We start from the raw sequence: 24,170 nt of genomic DNA, 5'->3' as shown, positions 1-24,170 counted from the left end.
GTCAGTAAAATCATAAGTCAGTGAAATCATAAGTCAGTGAAATCATAAGTCAGTGAAATCATAAGTCGGTAAAATCGTAAGTCAGTGAAATCTTAAGTCAGTGAAATCATAAGTCAGTAAAATCATACGTCAGTGAAATCATAATTCAGTAAAATCATAGGTCAGAGAAATCATAAGTCAGTAAAATCATAAGTCAGTGAAATCATAAGTCAGTAAAATCATAAGTCAGTAAAATCATAAGTCAGAGAAATCATAAGTCAGTAAAATCAAAAGTCAGTGAAATCATAAGTCAGTAAAATCATAAGTCAGTGAAATCACAAGTCAGTAAAATCATAAGTCAGTGAAATCATAAGTCAGTGAAATCATAAGTCGGTAAAATCATAAGTCAGTGAAATCATAAGTCAGTAAAATCATAAGTCAGTGAAATCATAAGTCAGTGAAATCATAAGTCAGTAAAATCATAAGTCAGTGAAATCATAAGTCAGTAAAATCATAAGTCAGTAAAATCATAAGTCAGTGAAATCATAAGTCAGTAAAATTATAAGTCAGTAAAATCATAAGTCAGTGAAATCATAAGTCAGTAAAATCATAAGTCAGTGAAATCATAAGTCAGTAAAATCATAAGTCGGTGAAATCATAAGTCGGTGAAATCATAAGTCGGTGAAATCATAAGTCAGTGAAATCATAAGTCAGTACAATCATAAGTCTGTGAAATCATAAGTCTGTGAAATCATAAGTCAGTGAAATTATAAGTCAGTAAAATCATAAGTCAGTGAAAAAGAATAGATAGAATAGAATATATCTTCATTGTAATTGTACATTGTACAACAAAATTGTAAGCAAAACTAATTTAGTGCAAATTCATAGTAACACATACAAACATAAGAACATAGATAAATAGATAAAATACATAACATACATAAAAATAGCAAGCACACAGCTCACATGCACAGTCATTCTTGTCTTGTGTTCAGCAACACTATTGCTCTCGGGTAAAAAGTCTTCTTAAATCTGTTTGTCCTGCATTTTATTGTCCTGGATCTCCTGCCCGAGGGCAGCAGTTCAAAAAGTTGATGTCCAGGGTGAGATGTTATGTCCCTTATTATGTCCCTTATGATGTTATGTCCCTTATTATGTCCCTTATTATGTCCCTTATTATGTCCCTTATGATGTTATGTCCCTTATGTTATGTCCCTTATTATGTTATGTCCCTTATTATGTCCCTTATTATGTCCCTTATTATGTCCAGGGTGAGATGTTATGTCCCTTATGATGTTATGTCCCTTATTATGTCTCTTATTTTGTCCAAGGTGAGATGTTATGTCCCTTATGATGTTATGTCCCTTATTATGTCTCTTATTTTGTCCAAGGTGAGATGTTATGTCCCTTATGATGTTATGTCCCTTATTATGTATCTTATTATGTTATGTCCCTTATTATGTATCTTATTATGTTATGTCCCTTATGATGTTATGTCCCTTATTATGTCCCTTATTATGTTAGGTCCCTTATTATGTCCCTTATGATGTTATGTCCCTTATTATGTATCTTATTATGTTATGTCCCTTATGATGTTATGTCCCTTATTATGTCCCTTATTATGTTATGTCCCTTATTATGTCCCTTATTATGTTATGTCCCTTATTATGTCCAGGGTGAGATGTTATGTCCCTTATGATGTTATGTCCCTTATTATGTCCCTTATTATGTTATGTCCCTTATTATGTACAGGGTGAGATGTTATGTCCCTTATGATGTTATGTCCCTTATTATGTCTCTTATTTTGTCCAGGGTGAGATGTTATGTCCCTTATGATGTTGTGTCCCTTATTATGTCCCTTATTATGTCCAGGGTGAGATGTTATGTCCCTTATTATGTCCAGGGTGAAATGTTATGTCCCTTATGATGTTATGTCCCTTATTATGTCCCTTATGATGTTATGTCCCTTATTATGTCCCTTGTGATGTTATGTCCCTTATGATGTTATGTCCCTTATGATGTTATGTCCCTTATGATGTTATGTCCCTTATTATGTCCAGGGTGAGATGTTATGTCCCTTATTATGTCCCTTATGATGTTATGTCCCTTATTGTGTTATGTCCCTTATTATGTCTCTTATTATGTCCAGGGTGAGATGTTATGTCCCTTGTGATGTTATGTCCCTTATTATGTCCAGGGTGAGATGTTATGTCCCTTATTATGTCCAGGGTGAGATGTTATGTCCCTTATGATGTTATGTCCCTTATTATGTCCAGGGTGAGATGTTATGTCACTTATTATGTCCAGGGTGAGATGTTATGTCCCTTATGATGTTATGTCCCTTATTATGTCCAGGGTGAGATGTTATGTCCCTTATGATGTTATGTCCCTTATTATGTCCAGGGTGAGATGTTATGTCCCTTATTATGTCCAGGGTGAGATGTTATGTCCCTTATTATGTCCAGGGTGAGATGTTATGTCCCTTATGATGTTTTGGGCCTTTTTGAGGCACCTGGCACTGTACAGTTCTTCTAGGGAGGGGAGAGAAATCATAAGTTATAAAATCATAAGTCAGCGTCTTATTCTACCAACAAATGTTTGGAACATATGTTGACATAGGGGTGTCCAAACTTTTTCACCAAGGGCCACAAAAGTCCAAGTATGCGGGGGCCTTTGTGATGTATTTTTGTAAAAATAAATGATATCACTTCTATATTTAAAGACAAACTTTGGTGTCAGCCTTGTGTCAGCTGTAACAATTTAAAAGACATCATGTAATGAGGGTGGAGGATACAATAGCTCACCACCGTCACAATGTAAACAAATGCCATGGGTGGATCTACACCTGACATACACTGTAATGATACCAAGTACAGGAGTGTATCTAGTCGATACAACTATGATTACATCGATATTTTTTATCGTCACAAATTTTTTTTACATTTTTTTACAATTTGTATCATGTTTATAAACTCAGGAAATATGTCCCTGGACACATGAGGACTTTGAATATGACCAATGTATGATCCTGTAACTACTTGGTATCAGATCCATACCTAAATGTGGGGTATCATCCAAAACTATTGTCAAGTATCAAACAACGGGCCAGATCTGGCCCCCGGGCCTTGAGTTTGACAGCTGTGGTGTAACTGAAGAGAAGCTAGTAGTCACTAGTAGTCTGCTCCTCATCCAGCCAGCAGTGTGTGTTCTTTCCAAAGCCTGAGAGAGTAAAAAGTGTCACAAGTTGCAGAGTTGGCTTCTAACAACGTCACCAGGAGGTCCAACATGACACAACTGTCCTGCTAAAATTAGCATCCTGCCTGCTGGATATTTGTTGTTGTGAGATATCATGTTCACTTTCGAGTGGACTCACTTCAGCTTCAAGTCTTGTCCGTGCAAGTGTAAAAAGAAATAAACAGACTTGACAATTGGAAAAAAGGAACATCAATGTTAGCCAGTGTTCATTTGACAACTATTATTATTGTTTTTACTTTTTGTTTTGTCCTGTCTAGCTACTCACACAAACACTATCTTTGATGTAGATGATCATATAGTTGATGTAGATCATCATATAGTTGATGTAGATCATCATATAGTTGATGTAGATGATCATATAGTTGATGTAGATGATCATATAGTAGATGTAGATGATCATATAGTTGATGTAGATGATCATATAGTTGATGTAGATGATCATATAGTAGATGTAGATGATCATATAGTTAGGGATGATGTTTGATAAGAAATTATCGAGTTCGAGTCTATTATCGAATCTTCTTATCGAGCCGATTCCTTATCGATTCTCTTATCGAGTCCAGATAGGTTGTTGTATATGGAAAAAAACACACAATATTTGGTTTAACAAAAGCTCACTGACTTATATAAGAAAACAATTTAATCTAAAAAATAAATAAATATTGACTGTTGCCCCCCTAAAAAAAAAATATATATATATTGACTGTTGTTACCCAAAGTATATTAAGTGCGATTTTTCAGAAAAACAAATATATAAGGTAACACAAAAACAACCTGTCTCTGTGATCATAGGTGTATAAATAATACTATTGTTAAATAAAATCAGTCCCTTGGGCACAAAACTGAAAATAATACAGCTCTCCAAAAAGTGCACTTCTGCTGCTATTTGACATAACTGTTTGTTATGATGCTTTGACATTTTTGCACTTTATTTCTTTATTGAAAGAAAATTCTATGAAGAGAAAAGTTGTTTGCAAATGTGGTTACAATGCTAAAAAATTAAAAGTTAAAGCTAAAAAAAGAAATACACTTTATTGAGTTAACATTATTTCTTTATAGGGGGAAAGATGAGCTAGGGAATATAACAACTACACTACCCATCATGCAACGGGAGTGACGAGCATGCGCGGTAGCCCCGAAAAGTGTTGTTGAATGTCGTCACCCGTGAAAGTAAACGTCAAGAACTCAGCCAACACGCCTCGTCTGCATTATTCATAATTAGACAGACAACACATATACAGTGTGATTTTGTTTTGTTTACAAGGAAAGAAAACCAAAAGTTGAAAAAGGGAGATCATGTCATATATGTATGTGCTGCGGTTGCTATAAGAACGTTGCGACAGCTGCCGTAAAGGAGGTGCGTTGCTAGCCTGGTTGCTATGTTTCCGGTGGGTCGTAGAAGTGTTCTTCATGTGTTTGTACCCTGCTCAAATCTCCCAGTAAAGTTATTCATTGGATTATACCTTTTGTTTTGAACTTTATTACACCTTGGAGCACTTTTTCCCGTCCATTTTTTTCCTGCTTTCGCTATCTGCGCCTAATGACTGAGCTACATGACTGATTTCTTGTGATGTCCCACGGAGCATTTCTGGTCGAGACGGGATTCGTTCCGAGGGGTTCGAATAAAGAACCAACTCTTTTTCTTTACTATAGTGGTCTCAATAACGGGTACCGGTTCTCAAAAAGGGATTCGAGTCCGAGGACTCGGTTCTTTTCTTATCGAACAACCGGGAAAACCGGTTTCGAGTATCATCCCTACATATAGTAGATGTAGATGATCATATAGTTGATGTAGTTGATCATATAGTTGATGTAGATGATCATATAGTTGATGTAGATGATCATATAGTTGATGTAGATGATCATATAGTTGATGGAGATGATCATATATTAGATGTAGATGATCACATTGTTTATGTAGATGATCATATAGTTGATGTAGATAATCATATAGTTGATGTAGATGATCATATAGTAGATGTAGATGATCACATTGTTTATGTACATGATCATATAGTTGATGTAGATAATCATATAGTTGATGTAGATGATCATATAGTTGACTTAGATGATCATATAGTAGATGTAGATGATCATATAGTAGATGTAGATGATGATATAGTTGATGTAAATGATCATATAGTTGATGTAGATGATCATATAGTTGATGTAAAAGATCATATAGTTGATGTAAAAGATCATATAGTTGATGTAGATGATCACATTGTTGATGTAGATCAGGGGTCACCAACCTTTTTGAAACCAAGGGCTACTTCTTGGGTACTGATTAATGCGAAGGGCTACCAGTTTGATACACACTTAAATAAATTGCCAGAAATAGCCAATTTGCTCAATTTACCTTTAACTCTGTTATTATTAATAATTAATGATATTTATCTTTGTGGAAACACTGATCATCTTAATGATTTCTCACAATAAATATATATAGAAACAGATAAATATCAATATGCAACACTTTATTTTTATATTTTCTCTAAGTGCACATTTTTCAAATTGAACATTTTCAAATGATCACTTCTAAGACAGTCTTGTGAAATCACAATATCCCATTTTAACTAGCTAGCCACTAACATTTTTTTAACAAATCATGAATTACTTTGCACCATGTTTGTACAAATAATAACTCATGTAAAATACAAAAGTAAACTCTCAAATTTTTAAATCATGTCAAACTTTGAACTGGACACCAAATCTGTTATCTGTTTCTTTGTCAGTTAGTGGGAAGCCTGGCATTGCATGCTGTTAACTAGTGTGTTGTACTCAGGTGTGTAGCTTGACAATGCAACTCTGAGTGAGTCTTGCAGATGTGCATCAGTGAGGCGTGTTCTGTGTTTGTTCTTGATGAAGTTCATGTCAGAAAAGGCTGATTCACAAAGATAAGATTTTTCCTCATTGTTTGCAGAACCTTCTTAATCTTTTGGACATATTTTCACAGCAATCTGGCCTTAAGCTTGATTATGATAAATGTAAAATGTTAAGGATCGGAAATCTAAAGGGAACGTCCTTTCGAATGGAATGCAAAGTGCCTGTTTTGTGGACAGATGGACCAGTTAACATACTTGGTGTTGTTGTCCCAGAAAATCTGGAAGATCTAGGCTCAGTAAATTATGATAATCGACTAAGAAAACTGGACAAAATTATGCAATTATGGAAAGGGAAGTCCTTAACCTTGTATGGTAAAATGTCTATTGCCAACTCGTTAATTATTCCTCAATTTATTTATTTGTTTTTGTCATTACCAGCTCCATCACAAAACTTTTTTAAGATTTATGAGCGGAGGGTCTTCGATTTTGTCTGGAACGGCAAACCAGAAAAGATTAAAAGAAAGGTTTTGTACAAAGAGTATGAATATGGGGGCCTGAAACTTCTCAACCTGGAAGCTATGTGTCTGTCTTTAAAAGTATCAATTGTTCCAAAGATGTATTTAAACATTGAGTGGTACACAAATGTCCTGTTGGACAAAAAACATGTACTGTATCAAAATAAATTGTATCCTTTTTTACAAGTGATCCCCTCCCAGAGAGTCTGCTGGGAAACATGGCGGGGTTCATAAAGGAAACAATCCACTCATAGTGGTGTTTTCAATTTTATGTGCCAGAAAAAAGAGACGATATTTTGCAGCAGTTAATATGGATGAACTCTAATATTGTAATAGATGGAAAGCCTTTCTTTTGGAAATATATGTTTGAAAGAGGAATCATTTTTGTCAATGATATTATCAATGAGAATGGTAAAATTATGAAGTATGATGAATTTAGAGCTATGTATGGTGATGCTTGCTCAAGCTTTTCATTTTATCAACTAACTGGAGTAATTGGGAAAAGATGGAAACAAATAATTAATTATGGAACTACTAAATTATTAGTTTGTAAACCTCTAATAAGAAATTCTAGTTGGCAAAAAGGAACTAAAATAAATAGAAAAATATATAATTTTTATTTAATAAAGAAATCTTTGAAGGCTGCCTCATACAACACATATGGAAAATGGGAGGACTTTTTTGACTGCCCGTTGCCATGGGATGCCATATTCAAACTAATCTATAAAACCACTATCGATGTGCAAAATCGTTATTTTCAAATTAAAATTATTTATTACTTCTTACCCACAGGGAAAATGTTAAAATTATGGAATATGACAGAGTCAGATGATTGCCGATTTTGTTGTCAGGAGCCTGAATCCACCCTGCATTTGTTTTGGTATTGTCATATTGTGTCTTTGTTTTGGCTGGAAGTTGAAAAAATGTGTTTAAGGATTGGTTTGTTTATGAAGCTTAATGTGGTTTCTGTTATTTTAGGAGAGTTCATTGACAATCATGATTTAGTCAATTTAATTATAGTACTCTGTAAAATTTTTATTTTTAAGGCCAAAAACAGATATTCACTTAGTATTACTTTCTTTAAAACATTTATTCAGTATTTTCTAACTTTAGAAAGTTACATGGTTGAAAACGATAATGATGCCAAAAAACATTAAAAAAAAGATGAGAAGTCCTCAAAGGCTTATTTTTAAAGTATAATTATGTTTATAGATTATATGATATCTGTTGTTGTGTTTCCTAATTTGAGTGACCTGGACATAATCTGGACTGTACATAAATGCTTATTTTGAAAATGTAATTTTGTTTATAAATTATATGCAATCTGTTGTGTTCCCTAATTTTTTTCTGTGTACATAATGAAGGTGTGTGTTGCTGAGTCCGACTTGGACATTATCTGGACTTGGCCTGGTTTAAAAAACCCTTCAAACAAATCTAATTTAATTGACAACCTGGTCTGTTGAAGATAAGGCCCTTTTAAAAAAAAATAAAAAAATAAGATAAATAAATAAAAAACATTTTCTTGGATAAAAAAGAAAGTAAAACAATATAAAAATAATTACATAAAAAATAGTAATTAATGAAAATTTTAGTGGACCAGCAGCCTATACAATCATGTGTGCTTCAGGGACTGTGTCCCTTGCAGATGTGTTGTCTATGTTGTGGGAACCAGAATATTGGTAGCAGAAAGAAATAACCCCTTTTGTGTGAGTGGGTGTGGATGAGTGTGCATGGGGGAGGTTGTTTGGGTTGATGCACTGATTGAAAGTGTATCTTGTGTTTTTTCTATGTAGATTTAATTAAAAAAAAAATAAATGTTTTTTTGTTTCTTTTTATAACAGGCCCGCGGGCGACTCATCTGGTCCTCACGGGCGACCTGGTGCCCGCGGGCACCGCGTTGGTGACCCCTGATGTAGATGATCATATAGTTGAAGTAGAAGATCATATAGTTGATGTAAAAGATCATATAGTTGATGTAGATGATCACATTGTTGATGTAGATGATCATATAGTTGATGTAGATTATCACATTGTTGATGTAGATGATCATCTAGTTTATTAGGTAGTGTCACACATGAACATGACACAGGAAGTGAACAGGTGTGTAACATTCTTATTAGTTTATGTATATTAGTAGTGTCATACATGAACGTTACACAAGAAGTGAACAGGTGTGTAACATTCTTATTAGTTTATTAGGTAGTGTCACACATGAACATGACACAGGAAGTGAACAGGTGTGTAACATTCTTATTAGTTTATTAGGTAGTGTCATACATGAACATGACACAGGAAGTGAACAGGTGTGTAACATTCATATTAGTTTATTAGGCAGTGTCACACATGAACATGACACAGGAAGTGAACAGGTGTGTAACATTCCTATTAGTTTATTAGGCAGTGTCACACATTAACATGACACAGGAAGTGAACAGGTGTGTAACATTCCTATTAGTTTATTAGGCAGTGTCACACATGAACATGACACAGGAAGTGAACATTTGTGTAACATTCTTATTAGTTTATTAGGCAGTGTCACACATGAACATGACACAGGAAGTGAACATTTGTGTAACATTCGTATTAGTTTATAAGGCAGTGTCACACATGAACATGACACAGGAAGTGAACAGGTGTGTAACATTCCTATTAGTTTATTAGGCAGTGTCACACATGAACATGACACAGGAAGTGAACAGGTGTGTAACCTTCGTATTAGTTTATTAGGCAGTGTCACACATAAACGTGACACAAGAAGTGAACTGGTGTGTAACATTCTTATTAGTTTATTAGGCAATGTCACCCATGAACATGACATAGGAAGTGAACAGGTGTGTAACATTCTTATTAGTTATTAGGCAGTGTCACACATGAACATGACACAGGAAGTGAACAGGTGTGTAACATTCTTATTAGTTTATTAGGTAGTGTCATACATGAAAATGACACAAGAAGTGAACAGGTGTGTAACATTCTTATTAGTTTATTAGGCAGTGTCACACATGAACATGACACAGGAAGTGAACAGGTGTGTAACATTCTTATTAGTTTATTAGGCAGTGTCACACATGAACATGACACAGGAAGTGAACAGGTGTGTAACATTCTTATTAGTTTATTAGGCAGTGTCACACATGAACATGACACAGGAAGTGAACAGGTGTGTAACATTCTTATTAGTTTATTAGGCAGTGTCACACATGAACGTGACACAAGAAGTGAACAGGTGTGTAACATTCTTATTAGTTTATTAGGCAATGTCACACATGAACATGACACAAGAAGTGAACAGGTGTGTAACATTCTTATTAGTTATTAGGCAGTGTCACACATGAACATGACACAGGAAGTGAACAGGTGTGTAACATTCTTATTACAAGTACAAGAGCGTATCTAGTCGATACTGCTATGATTACATCGATATTTTTTATCGTCACAAAATATTTTTTCCTTTTTTAAAAATTCATATGATGTTTATAAAGTCAGTAAATACGTCCCTGGACACATGAGGACTTTGAATATGACCAATGTATGATCCTGTAACTACTTGGCATCGGATCGATACCTAAATGTGTGATATCATCCAAAACTAATGTAAAGTATGAAAGAAGAGAAGAATAAGTGATTATTACATTTTAACAGAAGTGTAGATAGAACATGTTAAAACAGAAAATAAGCAGATATTAACAGTAAATGAACAAGTGGATGAATAATCTGTTTTTACAGTTTGTCCCTCATAATGTGTACAAAATAATAGGTGTATAAATGACACAATATGTTACTGCATACGTCAGCGGACTAATTAGGAGTCTTTGTTTGTTTACTTACTACTAAAAGACAAGTTGTCTAGTATGTTGACTATTTTATTTAAGGACTACATGACAATAATAAATATATGTTTCATGTACACTAACATTTGTGGTTACAATAAAGACAATAATGACATTTTTTGTGCTCCCCTTGATTAATGTATCGAAAAGTTTCGAAATACAAATATTGGTACTAATATTTGTTGAAATCAAAGGCAAACATCACAATGAGAAGGACATTCTTCCACAAACAATCACTTCTAGTCCTCCTGGATCATCTGCACAAATGCTCAAGTAGAAAATGATTCTGGTTCCTTCATAGACGTCCTCTGGGAGACAATGCACAGCAGCTTGGAAAAGACTTTTCCCATTGCAGCCATGAGTCGACCACATTGAGACACACTTCCTAGCCTGCTAGACCACAGACATTCTCTGAGGCCAGTCCTCATTAAACTCCATTTCATGCTTGCTCTTCAACTCATTTGGCAGAGACCAGGAACTAGAGAACTAATAGTCCTGTTTGCAGTTTGCCTCCTTTTAGGTGCTAAACAAAGACCAAAGACAAAGAATACAGTATTCACATTAAACATAAACTACTAAGATACAGTATTCACATTAAACATAAACTACTAAGATACAGTATTCACATTAAACATAAACTACTAAAATACAGTATTCACATTAAACATAAATTACTAAGATACCGTATTTACATTAAACATAAACAACTAAGATACAGTATTCATATTAAATAAACAACTAAAATACAGTATTCACATTAAACATAAACTACTAAGATACAGTATTCACATTAAACATAAACAACTAAGATACAGTATTCACATTAAATAAACAACTGCAATACAGTATTCACATTAAACATAAACTACTAAGATACAGTATTCACATTAAACATAAACAACTGAGATACAGTATTCACATTAAATAAACAACTAAAATACAGTATTCACATTAAACATAAACAACTAAGATACAGTATTTACATTAAACATAAACTACTAAGATACAGTATTTACATTAAACATAAACAACTAAAATACAGTATTCACATTAAATAAACAACTAAAATACAGTATTCACATTAAACATAAACAACTAAGATACAGTATTCACATTACATAAACTACTAAGATACAGTATTCACATTAAATAAACAACTAAAATACAGTATTCACATTAAACATAAACAACTAAGATACAGTATTCACATTAAATAAACTACTAAGATACAGTATTCACATTAAACATAAACAACTAAGATACAGTATTCACATTAAATAAACAACTAAAATACAGTATTCACATTAAATAAACAACTAAAATACAGTATTCACATTAAACATAAACAACTAAGATACAGTATTCACATTAAATAAACAACTAAAATACAGTATTCACATTAAATAAACAACTAAAATACAGTATTCACATTAAACATAAACAACTAAGATACAGTATTCACATTAAATAAACAACTAACATACAGTATTCACATTAAACATAAACAACTAAGATACAGTATTCACATTAAATAAACTACTAAGATACAGTATTCACATTAAACATAAACAACTAAGATACAGTATTCACATTAAACATAAATGACTAAGATACATTATTCACATTAAATAAACAACTAAAATACAGTATTCACATTAAACATAAACAACTAAAATACAGTCTTCACATTCAACATAAACAACTAAAATACAGTCTTCACATTCAACATAAACAACTAAAATACAGTATTCACATTAAACATAAACAACTAAGATACAGTATTCACATTAAACATAAACAACTAAGATACAGTATTCACATTAAATAAACAACTATAATGCGGTATTCACATTAAACATAAACTACTAAGACACAGTATTTACATTAAACATAAACAACTAAGATACAGTATTCACATTAAATAAACAACTAAGATACAGTATTCACATTAAACATAAACAACTAAGATACAGTATTCACATTAAACATAAACAACTAAGATACAGTATTCACATTAAACATAAACAACTAAGATACAGTATTCACATTAAACATAAACTACTAAGATACAGTATTCACATTAAATAAACAACTAAAATACAGTATTCACATTAAACATAAACAACTAAGATACAGTATTCACATTAAACATAAACAACTAAGATACAGTATTCACATTAAACATAAACAACTAAGATACAGTATTCACATTAAACATAAACAACTAAGATACAGTATTCACATTAAATAAACAACTATAATGCGGTATTCACATTAAACATAAACTACTAAGACACAGTATTTACATTAAACATAAACAACTAAGATACAGTATTCACATTAAATAAACAACTAAGATACAGTATTCACATTAAACATAAACAACTAAGATACAGTATTCACATTAAACATAAACAACTAAGATACAGTATTCACATTAAACATAAACAACTAAGATACAGTATTCACATTAAACATAAACTACTAAGATACAGTATTCACATTAAATAAACAACTAAAATACAGTATTCACATTAAACATAAACAACTAAGATACAATATTCACATTAAACATAAACTACTAAGATACAGTATTCACATTAAACATAAACAACTAAGATACAGTATTCACATTGAACATAAAGAATGTTGTGTCTTTGCACAAAGTTGTGGATATAAAGTCCACAGTGTCAAGTTGAAACAGACGTCAACATGAAGTGAACTCACGTGATGTCAGACAAACAGGAAGTGACAAAACATTGTAAAACGTTTACAAATTAAAATGGAAGAAGATAAACATATTTAATCACACAAATAATAAATACAAATAAATACTTAAATAAATTAATGTTTCCTCTGCAAAGAAAAAAAGTACGCATGTGCAAAGTTTAGTGACCTGGTTTTAGACTTCCTGCTCGCTGATTAGTTTGACTCATAGAATATACATGAGTTAGACAAAGATGTTTGGACTTCAGCTACAGCAAGCCTAGTTCTTCTAGTTCACCTTCAGGGCTTTTATTTCTTCTCCAGTCACTTTTATGTCAGCATCTTGCAAACATGTGTTCTCTGTCCTACTTTGTGTCTTGACTAAAGTCCTCTCTTCTTCTTCTTCACAGCCCTCCTCCATCTTTGACATCGGGGCTCGGGGTCGGGCCCAGGGGGAGCCGCCACCATTGCGTCCAACGAGTGGAGCGCCAACGGTAGCCCAGAAGATGGGCTGGACGGGGACAGCGAGGACAAGGCCATCGACGGGGACGCGGAGGGCGTGTGGAGCCCCGACATCGAGCAGAGCTTCCAGGAGGCCCTTGCCATTTATCCACCCTGTGGCCGCAGGAAGATCATCCTGTCGGACGAGGGCAAGATGTACGGTAAGAGTCTTCTTGCTCAGCACCTGATACTGGACCAGGTGCTGGTCTGAGTCAGAACCACACGCTGTGGGAACATCTAAAACAGCAGGATGTGTCAATGTGAGGTTGTCAAAAATAAAATAAACCTTTATATTTTATATGTAAGTTCATAATATTGACTTTTACATACTTCTCATGAGATTACTACTTGTTTAATTAATCAGTATTACAGAATAATACACAATAATAATACAATTCCATAACCAAACCAGAACAGCAACCTACAGAGTAACATGACACAAAACAATCCAAAAGTAGTAATAATATCAACAAAAGTATCAATAGTCATAAGAATTCCAACATAGCAGTGATTAGAAATGTCCTGCAGTCGGCAGTGTTTGAGCTAATTCTAAATCACTAATCCTGGTCTCCATGGCGACAAATAAAGTACGTTTCTTACATGTAGTATTATCACTGGAGGAGGAGGAATAGCTAAACATGCTTCACTACACAGCGTAGGAGGATACAATAGCTCACCGACGTCACAATGTAAACAAACTTCATGGGTGGATCTACACTTGACATCCACTGTAATGATACCAAGTACAGGAGTCGATACTACTATGATTACATCGATATTTTTGGCATCACAACATCGTTTTAAAAACATTCATATTATGTTTATAAAGTCAGTAAATATGTCCCTGGACACATGAGGACTTTGAATATGACCAATGTATGAACCTGTAACTACTTGGTATCGGATCGATACCTAAATGTGTGATATCATATAAAACTAATGTCAAGTATCAAAGAAGAGAAGAATAAGTGATTATTACATTTTAACAGAAGTGTAGATAGAACATGTTAAAACAGAAAATAAGCAGATATTAACAGTAAATGAACAAGTAGATGAATAATCCATTTTTACAGTTTGTCCCTCATAATGTGTACAAAATAATAATTGCATAAATGACACAATATGTTACTGCATACGTCAGCAGACTAAATAGGAGTCTTTGTTTGTTTACTTACTACTAAAAGACAAGTTGTCTAGTAAGTTGACTATTTTATTTAAGGACTAAATGACAATAATAAACATGTGTTTCAGGTACACTAACATTTGTTGTTACAATAAAGACAATAATGACATTTTTTGTGCTCCCCTTTATTTAGAAAAGTACAGAAATACATTTTGGTACCGGTACCAAAATATTGGTACGGTACCAATATACAAACCCCGTTTCCATATGAGTTGGGAAATTGTGCAAGATGTAAATACAAACGGAATACAATGATTTGCAAATCATTTTCAACCCATATTCAGTTGAATATGCTACAAAGACAACATATTTGATGTTCAAACTGATAAACATTTTTTTTTGTAAATAATCATTAACTTTAGAATTTGATGCCAGCAACACGTGACAAAGAAGTTGGGAAAGGTGGCAATGAATACTGATAAAGTTGAGGAATGCTCATCAAACACTTATTTGGAACATCCCACAGGTGAACAGGCAAATTGGGAACGGGTGGGTGCCATAATTGGGTATAAAAGTAGATTCCATGAAATGCTCAGTCATTCACAAGAAAGGATGGGGCGAGGGTCACCACTTTGTCCACAACTGCGTGAACAAATAGTCAAACAGTTTAAGAACAACGTTTCTCAAAGTGCAATTGCAAGAAATTTAGGGATTTCAACATCTACGGTCCATAATATCATCAAAAGGTTCAGAGAATCTGGAGAAATCACTGCACATAAGCAGCATGGCCGGAAACCAACAATGAATGACCGTGACCTTCCATCCCTCAGACGGCACTGTATCAAAAACCAACATCAATCTCTAAAGGATATCACCACACTTCAGAAAACCACTGTCAGTAACTACAGTTGGTCGCTACATCTGTAAGTGCAAGTTAAAACTCTCCTATGCAAAGCGAAAGCCATTTATCAACAACACCCAGAAACGCCGCCGGCTTCTCTGGGCCCTAGATCATCTAAGATAGACTCATGCAAAGTGGAAAAGTGTTCTGTGGTCTGACGAGTCCACATTTCAAATTGTTTTTGGAAATATTCGACATCGTGTCATCCAGACCAAAGGGGAAGCGAACCATCCAGACTGTTATCGACGTAAAGTTCAAAAGGCAGCATGTGTGATGGTATGGGGATGTATTAGTGCCCAAGACATGGGTAACTTACACATCTGTGAAGGCACCATTAATGCTGAAAGGTACATACAGGTTTTGGAACAACATATGCTGCCATCTAAGCGCCGTCTTTTTCATGGACGGCCCTGCTTATTTCAGCAAGACAATGCCAAGCCACATTCAGCACGTGATACAACAGCGTGGCTACGTAAAAAAAGAGTGCGGGTACTAGACTGGCCCGCCTGCAGTCCAGACCTGTCTCCCATCAAAAATGTGTGGCGCATTATGAAGCGTAAAATACGACAGCGGAGACCCCGGACTGTTGAACGACTTAAGCTGTACATAAAACAAGAATGGGAAATAATTCCACCTGAGAAGCTTCAACAATTAGTTTCCTCAGTTCCCAATCGTTTACTGAGTGTTGTTAAAAGGAAAGGCCATGTAACACAGTGGTGAACATGCCCTTTCCCAACGACTTTGGCACGTGTTGCAGCCATGAAATTCTAAGTTAATTATTATTTGCAAAAAAAAATAAAAAATTTATGAGTTTGAACATCAAATATGTTGTCTTTGTAGCATATTCAACTGAATATGGGTTGAAAGGGATTTGCAAATCATTGTATTCCATTTATATTTACATCTAACACAGTTTCCCAACTCATATGGAAACGGGGTTTGTATATATATATATATATATATATATATATATATATATATATATATATATATCCATCCATCCATTTTCTACCGCTTGTCCCTTTTGGGGTCACGGGGGGTGCTGGAGCCTATCCCAGCTGCATTCGGGCGGAAGGCGGGGTACACCCTGGACAAGTCGCCAACTCATCACAGGGCCAACACAGATAGACAGACAACATTCACACTCGCATTCACACACGGGACCATATATATATATATATATATATATATATATATATATATATATATATATATATATATATATATATATATATACATATATATATATATATATATATATATATATATATATATATATATATATATATATATATATATATATATATTAAAAGTGCAGTTTTTTTACTAAAGCATGTACTTTTGCCGAGGCTGTCAGCAATTATTCATGTTTACATTTATTCGGAAGGGCAACTCTGCTTTTCTATAAAAATGTTTCGGTTGGCAAACCAATTTCAAGCACCAATTATGTTCCTAGATGGAGGTTGCATAAGATGTTTGGCACTGACTACTATCTAAACGAGACTGGATGGATTCTTATCTTCTCCCTGGAGAACAAGCTCCAGGCTCGTGTGTGTTCTGTACAGTATTCTGCTGTTTGGATGTCCTTCTTTGGAACTACAACACCCCGACCACATCTCCCTCTAGTTCTTTAGAGGTCTGGACCACATCTCCCTCTAGTTCTTTAGAGGTCTTGACCACATCTCTCTCTAGTTCTTTAGAGGTCTGGACCACATCTCTCTCTAGTTCTTTAGAGGTCTGGACCACATCTCTCTCTAGTTCTTTAGAACTCTGGACCACACCGCTCTCTAGTTCTTTAGAGGTCTTGACCACACCTCTGCCTAGTTCTTTAGAGGTCTTTTACCACACCTCTCTCTAGTTCTTTAGAGGTCTGTGGTCATGTGTGGTGACCTAAGGACACACCAGCAGAAGACGTTTCTGGTCTTCAATATTAGAGGCACTTTTCTCTCTCTCTCCTGTGTGCAACAAGTCTGTACGAGTCGTGCCGAGACCCAGGTCAGGTTTATCCAGTCGCACCGGCACACAGAGCAGGTTTTTCAGTGACACTTCTCATGCTGCTTCCTGTCCTTCTTCTTCTTCCACGTTGACTTCACAGCCCCTTCTGGGCATGTGATGGCAGAACTGGTACGACTTGTTTCCAGGGAAGACTTGTGTGGAGCAGACATGATGCCAGTCGGACTCAGGACTGGGGATCAAAGACTCCCGCAGAGTCCATAAAGTGCAGGTGTTTGCCCCCTCCAGGGCCCGCACAGCTCCAGATGTGTCTGTTGGCAAGTCCTTGGTCACGTCCAGGTGTTCAAGCACTTCTCTTTGAAATGTTCCCATGGTCCAGTCTCAGGACTTGTCTGGGATTCTGAAGTTGGACATGCAGTGGTGGTGAAAAGTCTACATCCACTTGTAAAGAACATCATGTTTCACTGCAATAAGTAGCTTCTGGTAGCCATCCACAAGAAGCAGTCAGGAACCCCAGAGGAGCGTCCCAGGTGCCACGGTCCAGATGAAAGCCTGTTCTCAGGGCAATTACCTCGGACTCCCTGACGTCAGCACATGGGAACGTCAAAGATGTCGCTCCCCTCGCAGTCTTTCCCAGTCCTGCAGAATCCATCACGTCATCCCCCAAACATCACACTTCTTGCCAAGTCTTTTCTCCTCTGCTGGGAAACTTCACATTTCCATGGCCTTAGCAGGACTACATGCAGGTGGTCTAGACTGCCCACTAGCATCACGCCGACTTAACACCACTTATTAAGAAGTCTGGGACTGTTATGTCATTTGAAGGTCATACTAACTATGTCATTTGAAGGTCATACTAAGGTAATACTGCATCTGTGGTCACAGTGCTTACCTACAAACTACAAAAGCAGTGAAGTTGTCACGTTGTGTAAATGGTAAATAAAAAGAGAATACAACAAATCCTTTTCAACTTATATTCAATTGAATAGACTGCAAAGACAAGATATTTCATGTTCACACTCAGAAACTTTGCTATTTTTTGCAAATAATCATAAACTTAGAATGTAATGGCAGCAACACATTGCAAAAAAGGCATGTTTACCAGTGTGTTACATGGCCTTTCCTTTTATCAACACTCAGTAAAGGTTTGGGAACTGAGGAGACACATTTTTGAAGTGGAATTCTTTCCCATTCTTGCTTGATGTACAGCTTAAGTTGTTCAACAGTCTCCCTTCTCATATTTTAGCCTTCACACATTTTCAATGTCTGGACTACAGGCAGGCCAGTCTAGTACCCGCACTCTTTTACTATGAAGCCTCGCTGTTGTAACACCTGGCTTGGCATTGTCTTGCTGAAATAAGCAGGGGCGTATGTTGGGCAGCATATGTTGCTCCAAAAGCTGTATGTACCTTTCAGCATTAATGGTGCCTTCACAGATGTGTAAGTTACCCATGTCTTGGGCACTAATACACCCCCATACCATCACACATGCTGCCTTTTACACTTTCACCCTAGAACAGTCCGGATGGTTCTTTTCCTCTTTGGTCCGGAGGACACGACATCCACAGTTTCCAAAATCAATTTGAAATGTGGACTCGTCAGACCACAGAACACTTTTCCACTTTGCATCAGTCCATCTTAGATGAGCTCGGGTCCAGCGAAGCGTTTCTGGGTGTTGTTGATAAATGGCTTTGGCTTTGCATAGTAGAGTTTTAACTTGCACTTACAGATGTAGCGACCAACTGTAGTTACTGACAGTGGGTTTCTGAAGTGTTCCTGAGCCCATGCGGTGATATCCTTTACACACTGATGTGGCTTTTTGATGCAGTAGCGCCTGAGGGATCCAAGGTGTGTAATATAATGGCTTACGTGCAGTGATTTCTCCAGATTCTCTGAACCTTTTGATGATATTACGGAGCGTAGATGGTGAAATTCCTAAATTCCTTGCAATAGCTGCTTGAGAAATGTTGTTCTTAAACAATTTGCTCAGGCATTTGTTGACAAAGTGGTGACCCTCGCCCCGTCCTTGTTTGTGAATGACTGAGCATTTCATGGAATCTACTTTTATACCCAATCATGGCACCCACCTGTTCCCAATTAGCCTGTTCACCTGTGGGATGTTCCAAATAAGTCTTTGATGAGCATTACTCAAAACTTTATCATTCTTTTTTGCCACTTGTGCCAGCTTTTTTGTAACATGTTGCATGCATCAAATTTCAAATGAGTGTGTGTGTGTGTGTGTGTGTGTGTGTGTGTGTGTGTGTGTGTGTGTGTGTGTGTGCGTGCGTGCGTGCGTGCGTGCGTGCGTGCGTGCGTGCGTGCGTGCGTGCGTGCGTGTGTGTGTGTGGGTGGATTGTTAAAAAATGTCACCTGTCTTGTTTTTCTGTGGGCCTGTGCTGACATGTCGTTCACCTGCACTTTCGGGCCCCGACAGGTGTGTCAAGCAAGCGTGCGCTGACGCGCACACACACACGCACACACACACACACACACACACACACACACACACACACACACACACACACACACACACACACGACCCTTCAACCCCCACTCTTCTTAGTCTTGCAGCTGCCACTGCTGAAATGCACTCTGGGTCGTGAAAAAAATATGCTTTTAGTGCTTGTCAGTTTTGACTTTCTTAAAGTACATAGTGAGTGCATGTGGAAGATGTTTAAGAACAAATACTAACTTTCTTAAAGTGCATAGTAAGTGCATGTGGAACGGGTTTAGACAAGAGTGACTTTCTTAGAATGCATAGTGAGTGCATGTGGAATATGTTTAAGAACAAATGCTAACTTTTTTTAAATGCATAGTGAGTGCATCTGGAAGGCGTTTAAGAAAAAATGCAATCTTTTTTAAAGGGCACATTGAGTGCATGTGGAAGGTGTTTAAGAATAAATGCTAGCTTTCTTAAAGTGCATAATGAGTGCATGTGGAAGGTGTTTAAGAACAAATGCTAACTTTCTTAAAGTGCATGGTGAGTGCATGTGGACGATGTTTAAGAACAAATGCTAACTTCTTTAAAGTGCACAGCGAGTGCATGTAGAACTTGTTTAGGAACAAATACTAATTTTTTTAAAGTGCATAGTGAGTGCATGTGGAACGTGTTCAAGAATACATGCTACATTTCTTAAAATGCATAGTGAGTGCATGTGGAAGATGTTTAGGAACAAATACTAACTTCTTTAAAGTGCATAGTGAGTGCATGTGGAAGATGTTTAGGAACAAATACTAACTTCTTTAAAGTGCATAGTGAGTGCATGTGGAAGATGTTTAGGAACAAATACTAACTTCTTTAAAGTGCATAGTGAGTGCATGTGGAAGGTGTTTAAGAACAAAAACTAACTTCTTTAAAGTGCATAGTGAGTGCATGTGGAAGGTGTTTAGGAACAAATACTAACTTCTTTAAAGTGCATAGTGAGTGCATGTGGAAGATGTTTAGGAACTAATACTAACTTCTTTAAAGTGCATAGTGAGTGCATGTGGAAGGTGTTTAGGAACAAATACTAACTTCTTTAAAGTGCATAGTGAGTGCATGTGGAAGGTGTTTAGGAACAAATACTAACTTCTTTAAAGTGCATAGTGAGTGCATGTGGAAGGTGTTTAGGAACAAATACTAACTTCTTTAAAGTGCATAGTGAGTGCATGTGGAAGATGTTTAGGAACAAATACTAACTTCTTTAAAGTGCATAGTGAGTGCATGTGTGTAAGAACAAATACTAACTGTTTTAAAGTGCATAGTGAGTGCATGTGGAAGGTGTTTAGGAACAAATATTAACTTATTTAAAGTGCATAGTGAGTGCACGTGGAAGGTGTTTAGGAACAAATACTAACTTCTTTAAAGTGCATAGTGAGTGCACGTGTGTAAGAAGAAGAGTAACTTCTTTAAAGTGCATAGTGAGTGCATGTGTGTAAGAACAAGAGTAACTTCTTTAAAGTGCATAGTGAGTGCATGTGTGTAAGAAGAAGAGTAACTTCTTTAAAGTGCATAGTGAGTGCATGTGTGTAAGAAGAAGCGGGGCCATGACGCTGCTTCCCTGTCAGTGTGTGAGTGGGATGTTGGGAATGTTTGCAGGATCACTATGTTAGCAATTTGGGATGACCTCAATGTTATGAGAGGAGGGGGGGGGGGGGGGGGGTGAGATCGTCACGCGCCGTGAAAAGAGATTACCTTTTTGCTGACTGTCTTAGCGTGGAAGTGGAAAATTCCAGCAGCGGTGTGGTTAAAAGAGGCCTGTGGGCGGGGCCTGTCAGGAAGAGGTGGGGGTGTCCATGCACAGGAACCAGGAAGAGGAATAAGGGTCAGATGAGGAGATTCAGTCTTACTGGATCACCAGGTGAATCATTCAGTCTTACTGGATCGCCAGGTGAATCATTCAGTCTTACTGGATCACCAGGTGAATCATTCAGTCTTACTGGATCGCCAGGTGAATCATTCAGTCTTACTGGATCACCAGGTGAATCATTCAGTCTTACTGGATCACCAGGTGAATCATTCTGTGTTACTGGATCGCCAGGTGGATCACCAGGTGAATCATTCTGTCTTACTGGATCGCCAGGTGAATCATTCAGTCTTACTGGATCGCCAGGTGAATCATTCTGTCTTACTGGATCACCAGGTGAATCATTCAGTCTTACTGGATCGCCAGGTGAATCATTCTGTCTTACTGGATCACCAGGTGAATCATTCAGTCTTACTGGATCGCCAGGTGAATCATTCTGTCTTACTGGATCGCCAGGTGAATCATTCAGTCTTACTGGATCGCCAGGTGAATCATTCTGTCTTACTGGATCACCAGGTGAATCATTCAGTCTTACTGGATCGCCAGGTGAATCATTCTGTCTTACTGGATCACCCGGTGAATCATTCTGTCTTACTGGATCACCAGGTGAATCTTTCTGTCTTACTGGATCACCAGGTGAATCATTCAGTCTTACTGGATCGCCAGGTGAATTATTTAGTCTTACTGGATCACCAGGTGAATCATTCATTCCTACTGGATCACCAGGTGAATCATTCAGTCTTACTGGATCACCAGGTGAATCATTCAGTCTTACTGCATCACCAGGTGAATCATTCAGTCTTACTGGATCACCAGGTGAATCATTCTGTCTTACTGGATCGCCAGGTGAATCATTCAGTCTTACTGGATCGCCAGGTGAATCATTAATTCTTACTGGATCACCAGGTGAATCATTCAGTCTTACTGGATCACCAGGTGAATCATTCAGTCTTACTGCATCACCAGGTGAATTTTGCAGTCTTACTGGATCACCAGGTGAATCATTCAGTCTTACTGGATCACCAGGTGAATCATTCAGTCTTACTGCATCACCAGGTGAATTTTGCAGTCTTACTGGATCACCAGGTGAATCATTCAGTCTTACTGGATCACCAGGTGAATCATTCAGTCTTACTGCATCACCATGTGGATCATTCAGTCTTACTGGATCACCAGGTGAATCATTCTTACTGGATCACCAGGTGAATCATTCAGTCTTACTGCATCACCAGGTGAATTATTCAGTCTTACTGGATCACCAGGTGAATCATTCAGTCTTTCTGAATCACCAGGTGAATTATTCAGTCTTACTGGATCACCAGGTGAATCATTCAGTCTTTCTGAATCACCAGGTGAATCATTCAGTCTTGCTGCATCACCATGTGGATCATTCAGTCATACCAGATCACCAGGTGAATCATTATTACTGGATCACCAGGTCAATCATTCAGTCTTACTGGATCACCAGGTCAATCATTATTACTGGATCACCAGGTGAATCATTCAGTCTTACTGGATCACCAGGTGAATCATTCTTACTGGATCACCAGGTGAATCATTCTGTGTTACTGGATCACCAGGTGAATCATTCTTACTGGATCACCAGGTGAATAATTCTGTCTTACTGGATCACCAGGTGAATCATTCAGTCTTACTGGATCACCAGGTGAATCATTCTTACTGGATCACCAGGTGAATCATTCAGTCTTACTGGATCACCAGGTGAATCATTCTTACTGGATCACCAGGTGAATCATTCTTACTGGATCACCAGGTGAATCATTCTGTCTTACTGGATCACCAGGTGAATCATTCTTACTGGATCACCAGGTGAATAATTATGTCTTGCTGGATCACCAGGTGAATCATTCAGTCTTACTGGATCACCAGGTGAATCATTCTTACTGGATCACCAGGTGAATCATTCAGTCTTACTGGATCACCAGGTGAATCATTCATACTGGATCACCAGGTGAATCATTTAGTCTTACTGGATCACCAGGTGGATCATTATTTCTGGATCACCAGGTGAATCATTCTGTCTTACTGGATCACCAGGCGAATCATTCTTACTGGATCACCAGGTGAATCATTCTTACTGGATCACCAGGTGAATCATTCAGTCTTACTGGATCACCAGGTGAATCATTCTTACTGGATCACCAGGTGAATCATTCTGTCTTACTGGATCACAAGGTGAATCATTCTTACTGGATCACCAGGTGAATCATTCTGTCTTACTGGATCACCAGGTGAATCATTCTTACTGGATCACCAGGTGAATCATTCAGTCTTA

The 24,170-nt window shown here is 36.7% G+C and overlaps 1 protein-coding gene across 6 annotated transcripts in view; it reads left to right on the top strand.

Annotated features, from left to right (window-relative positions):
- Positions 1 to 24,170, top strand: part of tead3b (TEA domain family member 3 b) — a 150,140-nt gene that overhangs the window by 72,509 nt on the left and 53,461 nt on the right. For all 6 annotated transcript variants that reach the window (XM_062038115.1, XM_062038112.1, XM_062038110.1 and 3 more), the window contains exon 3: positions 13,521 to 13,772. In XM_062038115.1, coding sequence (XP_061894099.1) covers positions 13,766 to 13,772 — 7 coding nt within the window. In that variant the 5' untranslated portion in view covers positions 13,521 to 13,765. The remainder of the gene's footprint in view (positions 1 to 13,520; positions 13,773 to 24,170) is intronic.

The sequence above is a fragment of the Entelurus aequoreus genome, linkage group LG26 (genome assembly GCF_033978785.1).
Source record: "Entelurus aequoreus isolate RoL-2023_Sb linkage group LG26, RoL_Eaeq_v1.1, whole genome shotgun sequence".
Classification (NCBI taxonomy): Eukaryota; Metazoa; Chordata; class Actinopteri; order Syngnathiformes; family Syngnathidae; genus Entelurus; species Entelurus aequoreus.
This window is presented reverse-complemented; position numbering and strand designations above follow the sequence as displayed.